The sequence below is a fragment of the Trematomus bernacchii genome, unplaced genomic scaffold (assembly GCF_902827165.1).
Source record: "Trematomus bernacchii unplaced genomic scaffold, fTreBer1.1, whole genome shotgun sequence".
In the NCBI taxonomy this organism is placed as follows: Eukaryota; Metazoa; Chordata; class Actinopteri; order Perciformes; family Nototheniidae; genus Trematomus; species Trematomus bernacchii.
In genome coordinates, this window is record NW_022987614.1 from 207501 (window position 1) to 219202 (window position 11702).

The 11702-nt window shown below is 40.1% G+C and overlaps 1 protein-coding gene across 1 annotated transcript in view; it reads right to left on the bottom strand.

Moving 5' to 3' along the window:
• Positions 1 to 10955, bottom strand: part of LOC117483754 (neuropilin-1a-like) — a 101964-nt gene extending 91009 nt beyond the window's left edge. Inside the window, 2 exon segments of the mRNA XM_034132103.1 lie at positions 9353 to 9527; positions 10283 to 10955. Of these exon segments, the coding sequence (XP_033987994.1) occupies positions 9353 to 9527; positions 10283 to 10373 (266 nt within the window). The 5' untranslated portion in view covers positions 10374 to 10955.
• Positions 10956 to 11702: the final 747 nt, after the last annotated feature.

Here is an 11702-nt window from a genome sequence, read left to right on the forward strand (position 1 = left end):
AAAAAAGATTCTCTCTCTTTTTGTCCTGATCCATTTCTATAAAAACCTGTCTGAAAATGATCTGATCAGATTTTGGCCACTTTATGATGTCATAACGATGTTTCACCTGAATCTCCTCCTAGAGCACCATTGTGTTCTTTGTAACCAAATCTCTCTCAGAGAGGCGTGGGGAGGGGCTCCTTATTTTCATCTAAAGTAACAGACAGAGAATCAGCACTTTGGAAACAGGGCTGAAACAGAGGGGATTATGGGATGCTGCAATGATCTGTTTGGTGTTTGGAGCCAAACACTTCAGAGACATGTTCTGTATATATCTGAGACCTATAATATATTGATGAAAAACTGTATAATGGACCTTTAATATGTCAAACTGCGTGGATCACACTGAATGACCAGGAGGGATTGAATGATTATACTAATGTCCTGTTTGAGTACTTTAATCTCAGCATGGAGGACTCCTACACTGAGACCCAAATGCAACATGGGGAATTTTGAAAAGCAAAGATGGCAGGAGAAAAGGGAGAGGCATGTTAATCTTTAGATCTTTAAATCTGTTGTTCTTTTAAAACCCTGTGGGTATTTGTAATCTCTTCTGCACAAACTGGTAAGAGCACACTAAACAGAGCTGAACGGGGAATAAATAGTCAAGGTTTTGTGAATAGTTTCTGTGCATGAGAAATAACAAATGAGTCAGTTTCATAGCAAAGTAAACATGGGAAAGATATTGCATAAGACAGGACAATTGCTCATTCAGACAACAAAAACAAAACAAATATCCATCTGTCATTGACCTAATTCTCATGACTGTTTTAAAGTACAAAATCGAGGAAGCACAGCGCTGCAAAAAAAAGAACAAACAACACAATTATTTTTGTTGCCTTACGTTTTCTTGGGAGTGGGCCACGGGCTAACCGATCTGTGACAGAGGCATATTTAGTCTTCCTGTTTTGTGTGGTCGCAGTGAAACCAGAAAGTACAACCATCTGGAAGGGACGATATTATTTTCTTTGAAACTAGCAAAGTCAGAGCCTCGGTCTAAAGCCACATAAAGGCTGGGAATCGTCAGAATATTTGTGCCGCGACACAAACACAAGACTAAACAACTGACGGCAGACTTGCTTGTTTTGCACTCTTGCAATTAGATGTCATCAAGAATGTCCTGGGAACTAAGTCTGTCCAATAATACATCCATCCATTCAGCATTCCTTCCTTCAAAAACAAAATCCCACATTTAATGCCCTAATTTCGATACTGGGAAAACATTGTAGGGTTGACATTATCATCAGTAATGTGGCTATAATGAATGGGGGCCTTAAGGAAAATAAGGATCAGCTAGTACAGTCTGGAAAGTTTGAAAAAAGAACAATACTTCACTGTAATGCAACCATTAAAACGAAAACTTGCCTCATGTGGTTTTAAGATATCTAAAATTGAAGAAGATTCATAGAGTCATACCACAATATGGATGTATTTCCAAGCCGTACTTTCCGCCATTTGACAATTCATACATCTGTCCTACAATTCTTCAATTCATCATTCACCTATCAAACCTTTTGAGTCATCCATCAGTGTGTTCTACTTTCTACCCGTCATCCAGAAATCGATTTATTCATCCAATCATAAATCCATCAATCCATTCATCCAGCAATCCTTCCAGCCATCTGTTGATTCATATATCTGTCCTTACATACCTCCATCCATCATCTAGCAATCCATCCATCCTCCAATCCATCATCCATCTCGGGGATCATTCATCATCCATCTATATGTCATCCGGATATTTATTCATCCATTGTCCAGCAATTCAATCAATCAAAACTCTATTCAACCCAAAAATCCTTCCATTCATGGCCCAACAATCAATGTAATCCTTTATCAAGTAATCAACCATTCATCAATCAATCCATGAATCCATAAAAGCTCCAATCCAACATCCATCTTGGGGATCATCCATCCATCATCCAACAACATATCATCCAGAAATTCCTTAATCAATTTGACAGCAATTCAATCAATCAATGAATAACTATATTCAGCCCAAAATCCTTTCATTCATGGCACAACAATCAATGTAATCCTTAAGCTCCAATCCCCCATCCATCTTTGGGATCATCCATCCATCATCCAACAACCAATATCATCCTTTATCAGGTTATCCATCCAATCATTCATCTGTTCATCGTTACGTCCGTTGATACATGTATTCATCCCTCCATACTTTCAGCCATCTGTTGATTCATATATCTGTGATTCCATACCTGATACTATCGTCTAGCAATCAATCCATCCATGCATCCATCTGGGGTTCATCAATTCATCAACCAACCAACAAATCTATCATCCAAAAATGAATTCATCCTTCATCCAGAAATCCGTTCATGTGTTAGTCATTCCTTCAGTTGATCCATGCATCAGTTGAATCTGTCCTGACATTATTCCATCCATCATCAAACAACAAATCATACCATTCATCTATTGACTGGTCTTTAAAATCATCCATTCATGTATTCATCCACCTACAGCATCAAACCTTCCATCTAACAATCCAATTAGCAATTGATTGATTGATAATTCAATCTATCCAACTATTGGACCATCTCTTAACCCTAACATATATCCATTATCATCCATCCAACCTAAATCCTGTATATTTAAAATACTTCAATAACACTTTTTCATTTGTTCATCAAAAGTCATCCTGATCAGCCAATCCATTTTATTTGTATTTACTTGCACTGTTCTATCTGTTATATTGTGTTGCACTGTTGGAGGAGCCTGTGACCTAAGATTTTCATTGACATAACGACACTGTAGCTATGTACACATGACAATAAAAGCCTTGAATCTTGAATCAATGAAGATTCACTTTGGAAGTGATTGAAATAAACCAAATCCATACCTGACTTTATGAACAACTTCGACCCCGCAGCTCCCACACATTTCCACACATGCCACGCAAATGTCTTCCCAGTGTGTGTGTGTTTCCACTCATGTGACGGCTCCAGGCTGTGGGATGTCGGTCCTGTGACTGTGTGTCTTCTTCAGGGAAACTGTGATTGACTAATCAGGAAATACCATCAGAACAACTGGCCCTGCAGCACACTGGAGGGATTTATAGCCTCTCCATTTATTTCCTCCAGGGGTCTGAATGAACTAATAGAAAAAGCTCTTTTTGGGAGGAGAGGGCTTTATGGTTTCTTATCTTATTATGGTCAAGACATTGCAGTTATTCACTTGGTTTTTTCTATATCTGATTTTATACCATAACTGTTAAGTTGGGTTGATATCTGATGTCTGTGAATGCCATATCATGTGACCTATCTAAACATTCAGTGACCAGACATAGACAGTTTGAACCAATAAAGCCAAGATATGTTCAGTTTCCAAATAAAGTAATCCTCTGTGTATCAGTGAAAGTCTATTCGTGTCCCTGTTGGCTTAAAACTGCACAAGAATGTGTGTTTCGCATGCACACTGAAGCTCTGTGCACACGAAATGAAGCATACTGCAAGTGACAGAAAGTTAGGTTGCTGCGTGTGTGTGGTATTTGCAGTTATTTGGAGATTTGGTGTGTTTACGTCTTTTCTTATACACCAAAGATTTTCAGTTGGGTTGGGATCTGGTGTCTGTGAAGGCTATAACATATGATTCACATAATTTTTCATACACATCAAAACATTCAGTGACTCCTCATGGCCAGTATGAACCAGTAAAGCCAAGATTCATGGCAAAGCCAGTTCGTTCGGTGGATTTTCCAAATTAAAATCCCCTTCTGTGAGTCAGTGTTAGTCTCTTTGTGTCCCTGTGGGCTTAAAACTGCACAAGAATGTGTGTTTCGCATGCACACTGTAGCTGTGTGTACACCGCATGAAGCATACTACAAGTGACAGAAAGTTAGGTTGCTGCGTGTGTGTGTGTGTGTGTGTATGTGTGTGTGTGTGTGTGTGTGTGTGTGTGTGTGTGTGTGTGTGTGTGTGTGTGTGTGTGTGTATGTGTATGTGTGTGTGTATGTGTATGTGTATGTGTATGTGTATGTGTGTGTGTGTGTGTGTGTGTGTGTGTGTGTGTGTGTGTGTGTGTGTGTGTGGTTTGTGAATGTCGTGTACGTGTGAGGGCTCTGCCAGTACAGACTCATGTGGGAGGAAACAGTTCAGCCAACCTCTAAAAAAGATGTCCCAGATTATCCCGCCACCGACGCATGTTCCTTACTCGTGCCTCTGCTCTATTTTACCGCGCTCCGCAGGGACTCACTTTGTCGGCCACGCTAATTTCAGACGTGGACGTGAGACAAGACTTGTTCTGGTGCCGCTCCAGATTGGCTACGGGAGGGGAAAGAGCCGATGGATCCTAGCGCGTCTGAAGAAAAAGTGTTACTGCTTCTCGTCTAAACCAACGTCTGTTCACTGAGCGCGGATTGTGTCACTTGAGAGTGTGTGGAAGTAAAAGGTTGTCGTTGGAAATTATCACCCAGACTGTCTGCTTTACAGAAGCTTGTGACGACCCTGGGAACCACAAATTAATCCATTTCACATCAAAGTTCAACTTTAAAGATACTGCAGTGTAATTTGGGGGACTTTTGGCCAGTTTATGGTCCAGCACATTTGAGTTTCTTCTCTAACAACATGGAGCAACACTCAGTATTTCATTTTATATGTCTTCTTTACAGATATATCGTTTTTGTCATTTGCATTATTTATTTTTGATTTTTTTATGTCGGAAGTATATTGTATGTTCCACTGTTGGAGGAGCTTGGGACGTTAGATTTTCATTCATAAGATTTTCGGCATAGCTATTGTGCATATGACGATTAACCCTAAAAACTTGAATCCAGCTAAAAAAGAGGACATATTATGCTAGTTTCTTGACGGTGACATGCTTTAATGTTCAAAAGAGAGAGAAACTCCTTCTGGAGGCAACTTATGGATATTAGCCTTTGCAGACCATTTACATGCACACAAATCTATACAACACAAGAGGAAAGGGAAAAAAAACTAAAAGCATAATAGGGCCCCTTTAAATATTTTAGTGCTAAGTTGTCATTGTCTGGCGGATCACCTCATTTAAGAAAAAAACTCCCCGAAAGTTCCCTCCTTCATGAATCACACCAGTAGAAAACATTTACTGGCTGACAAATGTGTATTTTTAAGAAAGGCTGCAATTAGGGATCATAATTACAGCCTGGGTCATGAGGGTGAAGGGGAAGATATTTTGTCACACAGATGTCGGAAATGTAGCCTCCGTTTGCTTGTGCTCAGGCTGCTTTTGTTTGGCAGGGGAACTGCAGACATGTTTCACAGCACTGGAACACATTTGTTCCATTTTGGTCCAGTAATTTAATTATGGGACTGGGAGAAATGGGCAAGCAGAGACAGGCAATCTGATGGGGGAGGAAGAGGAGGAGGATGAGGAAGAGGAGGGGGAGTGTCGTTCCAACAAAACAATTCAATCATGAGAGTACGTTTGAATTAAATAATGTGGGATATTGTAGAGTGTTATTTAAATTGTCCGGTAACCTAAAGGCCACTGGCTTGATTTCCCAAAAGACACTAAAGCCTACAAGATAAGCTGTTAAAAGTGTTACTGGATAAAAGCTAAATAAACAGTGTTGTTCTTTAGAATTGTTTAATTAAGTCAAGAAACAATCAGTGAATTCATTACATTTAACGTTTCACACATATTGAGATTATTTGGTAGTCATTAACGTAATTTTTATGATTTTTAATGGAATTTGTTTGGGATTCTCGACTGTTTGTTGTAAAAAAATGTTCATTGTTGATTAAAATACCAATTACTGTATTGGTTATTTAAATGTAATGTCCAACATACAGTCCACACAACCACGAGATTTTCAGTTTGCAATAATGTAAAACTGAAAAACTGAGAAAATCCTCACATTTGACCGGCTGGACCTCCAGTATGTGCATTCTTGATATTTTGGCTAAAAAACTATTTATTGACTGTTAAAACTGTTGATTGACAATTCAACAAGTTGTTTACAGGGATATCAGAGGTCAAAGGTCAGATCTTGGACTGATGGAGATTAAGGATTTGCTCACGGACACTTCAGCAGAGCAGATGCAGTCTCATGTCTCCAGAGAGTGAACAACCTCAATTAATGATAAAACGTCACTGTCTCCAGTCACATCCTCACTGACTGATCATATCTCAGAGCTGACGTTGGCATCAAACAGTGAAATCTAACTCCTAAATATCATCTCAGGACAGTTTTAAGTGGAGCTGCGGTCTCGCCAAAGGCTTAAGACCCCCCCCCCCCACCCAGCCTCAATGGGCATATTTCGAACATTTGACTCGCTCCCAAAAACAACAGTGCTCCTGCCAAGTCAGAGAGCTATGAGCTACACCCCGTCATCGTCCAACATAAACTCACACAACAAATAATGAAAGCAATCTAGCAAAACGGGGACCCCTAAGAAGACAGAAACATGACATGTTGAGGTGGCAGTCGGACAGTCACAGGATTGAATCCTGTGGCAGTCAAGAGGGCGTCAATCTTGAAGAGGCCTTATCAAGATTTTTGGGGGGTTTTCCTTTCTTGTAGTGTGTTACTGTATATAGGTGTTTGAGCATGTAAATGGTCTGCAAAGGCTAAAATCCTCCATTTGACTCCTTTGTTTACATCCGGAACATAGTGACATCACTATATAACAATCGCGCTTCGATTGGCTACCGCTCCAACACATTATACATGATAGGCTAAGGGGCGGGACTTCTCTAAGCTGGTTGACCAATCACAACAGAGCCGGCCAGCTAACCAATCAGAGCAGACTGGGCTCTGGTTTCAGACAGAGGGTGAAAAGAGGTGCTGCAGCACAGGCAGTATGAGAAAAATAAAGAGCTTTTTGAACATTAAAGCATGGAGACATGTAGAGACACTACATACTGATATACACCTGAACATCAACAGGAGAGGACTCTTTAAAGTAGAGACACTACATACTGATATACACCTGGACATCAGCAGGAGAGGACTCTTTAAAGTAGAGACACTACATACTGATATACACCTGAACATCAGCAGGAGAGGACTCTTTAAAGTAGAGACACTAAATACTGATATGAATCAGAGCATTTGCATAATAGGGCCCCTTTAAGTGTATTATGTAAGACAACAAAACAATGTAACCCGGAAAAAAAGAACGCAAGATGTTTAGGATAAAAAATGTGTCCTGAGGTATACTTCCTGATGAAGTAAGTTTTACAGGTAATTAGTAATTGTAACAGATAACCCCCTCTTAGCCCTGCTCAAAACCTTCCTCTGGTACTTAGTCTGATGCGAGACGCCTATCTGTTCCTACAGGATATAAGAAGATATCACTAAAATGTTAAGCACACATTAAACCATGATTAAACCACATTATTTTACAACTGCCTTAACACAGCGCATTAACCTATGGAAAAGTCATTTAAGCAGACAATAATACTCTGCTGGTCGAGTACTAAGGGCCTAACCACTGACTAAAGTTTTATTGCACAGATTTATTAGATTTCATTAAGTACTTAAACTGCATTATTACATACTTATATTGCTCCCTGGGTTACACAAAATAAGGTCTTTGCAGAATGAGGTGTTCCTGGAGAAAAGCTTACAACACGGAGAAAGGTGCGTGATCCACAAAAAAGGACACACAATATTCACTAACTGTCCTCGTGCTTTACGAGTCCCTCGGTGGTGAAACGTGATCCAATAGTATTGGAGGAGCCATCTGTGGGACAGCGCTGTGCAGCCGGCCGTGATTTACACAGGAGCCGTTTATGGAGCTTTTAAAAAAAGACAGAGGAGCCGACATAAAAACAGGCTTATTTATGGAAGAGAGCAACACATGGGCTGCTGTGTGGATGCACACAATCGAGAGTGTGTCTCCCGGGTCAAAGAGAGGCGGTACAAGGCTGTGTGTGTGTGTGTGTGTGTGTGTGTGTGTGTGTGTGTGTGTGTGTGTGTGTGTGTGTGTGTGTGTGTGTGTGTGTGTGTGTGTGTGTGTGTGTGTGTGTGTGTGTGTGTGTGTGTGTGTGTGTGTGTGTGTGTGTGTGTGTGTGTGTGTGTGTTTGTTTACAGGTTTAGTAGAGTTATGCTCAGGACACAGCATGTGCAGGAATGATTTGTGATGTCTGTGTGGAAAATAAATGTCACGTAAGAACATTTTAAAACCAAACTGCTCCCTGCCTTGCCAGTGCAGAGACATATTGAAGATTGATAGTGGTGGGAAAAAAATATGATTCACTTTTATTATAATCTGATAACAATTTGCACATCCAATTAATTTATTGTCTGGAAGGAAAAAGACACAAATAAAAGTTTCCAGAGCCTAAACTCATATCAAATCTATTTTGTTTGACCAAAATACTCAAAACTAATGCCATTTTAATGAACAAATGCCACACATTGCACACTTTATATAACGTATATATCCTATGTTGATAGATTCTTATAATTGTAGGTTAGTCTATCATAGTGTATTCTACTTTATTCTGTATTTGTGTGCACTCTATAGATACTCATATGCATCTATTAATATGTTTGTTTTTATTTTTATTTAATTTGCAATGCCTTGTATACAGTACATGCTTCTGTAACTAAACCATTTCCAAATTTAGGCTTAATAAAGTACATCTTATGTTATAGGAAGTAAACTATCATAGAAGACAATGAAAAGCAGATCATCTTTATGTTGGACGAGCAGAACAAAAATAATTCGGTAATTGTTAGCGATTCTTTTTGTGGAAATTGATTTAAAAACCTTCTGCTTCACATATAAAAGTCGATGAACAAGCACAATGTGTGAAAAGATGATTGCTCCAGACAAAAAAACCTCAGCTTATGTTTCCAAAATCCTCAGACTCACAAAAACCTGATGGCAGCACTTCCAACAATTTGCAAAACTAAATTAGATCCTCAAGGTTATATTCCTGCAAACAAAAGAGCCGCACAAAATCTATTCCTCCTCCAAACACAAACAGGTAGACTCTGCCTGTCTCTAGATGAAAAGTAAACACCATTTCTCTATTCCTGCAATGAGCAAACTGAACTCCATCAATACAAAGAAAGCGTATGCACGCAGAGTTTGGCTGGGATGTACTCTCCTCTAAAAGCACTGCCAAAAAACCCAAGCAGAGACACAAAGCCATGCCTCCTGATTAAGTATGGATTACAAAACCCATCAAACCCCATTTCTTCTGTCAAGAGCCATATCTCAAAAACCCTGTTCCCTGGGAGCAGATGTTTTAATCCTTGACCAATAGGTGGCAGAGTTTCACGCTGGCAGGATTGAGGAGTAAAAGGAAGGGTGGGAGATTAAGAGAGAAGAGAGAGAGAGAGTGAGGAGTGAAATCTTACTTGCAGTCTCTGTCCTCCAGATCAAAATGCGGATTGAAGTTGATGAGGATCTTCTGCCCGGGCTCCGGGGCTGAGATCACCCACACGCACTGCTGGGACGGCGGGTACGCGCCTGGATATCCGGGGGAGGTCAGGTAGTCCGGGGTGTGGATCTCTATAGTCCCCCCGCATTTATCTGCGAGAGAGAGAGGGGAGAAAGTTAAGTTAGGAGAAGGAAATGGACTATTTAACGCACTGATTTGCACTCAGATTTAGGGTTTAGGAAGCTTGGGATCTCCATAAATCCACAAACATATGTTGACATCCTGCACCTCCACACAATCTGATTTCTATCAAGCCTCAACAAGGTGTTAAAACTCCCCATTATACTCATTTAGAAAAGGTGCCATCCTTGCCATACGCTGTGCCTGTATAGGTGAAGTCTGGGTTATTCTTCCCTTGCAAACAGGCAGCATGATAAAATGTAATTTTCTCAATGAATGATTTATGAAATTGCTCGCAGCCTGCATCAAGCTTCAGTGGCAACGCGCGCAAAAGCTCCAACATTCATCTCTGAATGGATGAAGCGCGAACAAACCATCAAGAATTTGTTTGTATTTCCACTATAATGTGGAAATCTTAACAAAGGTGTGTCTGTGATGGTACATTGTCAGTTTGCATTGATTGTAAGGTACTTTCAAGGGTCTTTTTGTATCGCTAATATTCTAACAATCGGTGTATTTTCTATAATATCCTTAATTATGGTTCCTCTATTAGGGTGATTATAGTAGGCTAAACACAGTATTTATGTGACTAAGTTGATCCCCTGCAGACGTGCTCCGGGAGAAGCCCAGGCATTAACAGGTGAGAGGCAACAATGGTGCAAAATGATGCAAAATTAATCAGCCTGTTGTCAAGCCACATGTATTCATACAAGCAGTCAACACCTACCAGTCTGAGTCAACGAAGCAACCAGGATGACTTGGGTGAAAATGAACAATAGCAATCCACTACGCATCCTTAGATTGTACAAAACAGACATGATGTCAAAGAAAATAAAGACAAACGGGAGGGGGGGAAACGTCCAGAGGGGGTTTACGTCCAAAAGCGACACAAATAAGCGCAGATTGTCTCAAAGTAAGATATGTGGTTGTTGTAGGCTCCCCAGCATCCTGCGAGCTTCACCACCAAATCCCCGTGTCTGTCAGGGGACAATTTTCCATCTAAATACAAAATATAATCCAAAAAGCAGGGAAGATTAAAAATCAAAACAGGGGAAAATCCAGAAGTGGCAGCTTGCGATTCTTCATCAAACCTTGGGAAAACAGGATCGATACTTCCAAGTGGAAAATGAAAGAAGGAGCAATCAGTAGTTAACCGGTTTTCAGTGAAAAGCAAGCGTAAGGAACATCGGAGGATAAACTCTCCAGATTTCACTCCGTATTTCTCTCTCCGCCTCTTTCTCTCTCTGTGTTCACAGCAGAAATGTCAGAATACGAAGCGAGTCGTGAAAGTATAACAGCGGAATTTCCACTCCCAAAATTCCTGCTGCGAGACGCAACCATGAAGCAGCGACCGACCGCTACGAGAGGCGCGAGCTAACTGACACCGTGCGCCCTCTGTGCGCTCGCGAGTCGCGACGCATGAGAGGGAGAAAACTGCGCACGCAAACTCCCGCCGGCTGTGAGGCTGGTGCGAGGAGTGGGCAGTGTCCACATCTGAGCTCTGTCACAACCTTTATTCTAACAGAATATGGTCAAAACGCGCAGCGGAGGATTCAAACAGGATGGACTTGTCTCTTTATTGGGGGGATCTACATGTGGTTGTTATTCCACGGACCCAATATGAACAGAATCAGGTTTATACATACAGGGAATGTGCTTTGGTGTATAAGGATGCATGCATTTACACAGTAAGAGGAGTTAAGTTGTAGAAAGGGAGCAAATATATAACTATTATAACATAAATTACTAAATTGAATAAAACTAATAAAATATACAAATACTACAAAGTATGCTCAATAACAATATGCAAATTATTCTGAGAGATAAAATATGTGCAGGATATCAGTCCGAAAGATCTATTGTGAAAATATGAGTATACAAAAAAAAGTCAATTAAGAATGTGACAAATACATTTTTTAATATCTAGTCAGATCTATAGATCCGTTTTGGCTGTTTTGATGAGGTAAATGCAGAGAATGAGTTAAAACAATCAGATTATAAAGTGCACGCTGCATTTTTTTAAATGTGAAAACATGATATTGCATATTTTTTTTTAAACAACATATGCCTTAATTAACTTGTTAAAACAAAACTTAACCAAAAGATGTTGAGATTTGAAGGTTATATTTAACTTAACCCTCCTGTTG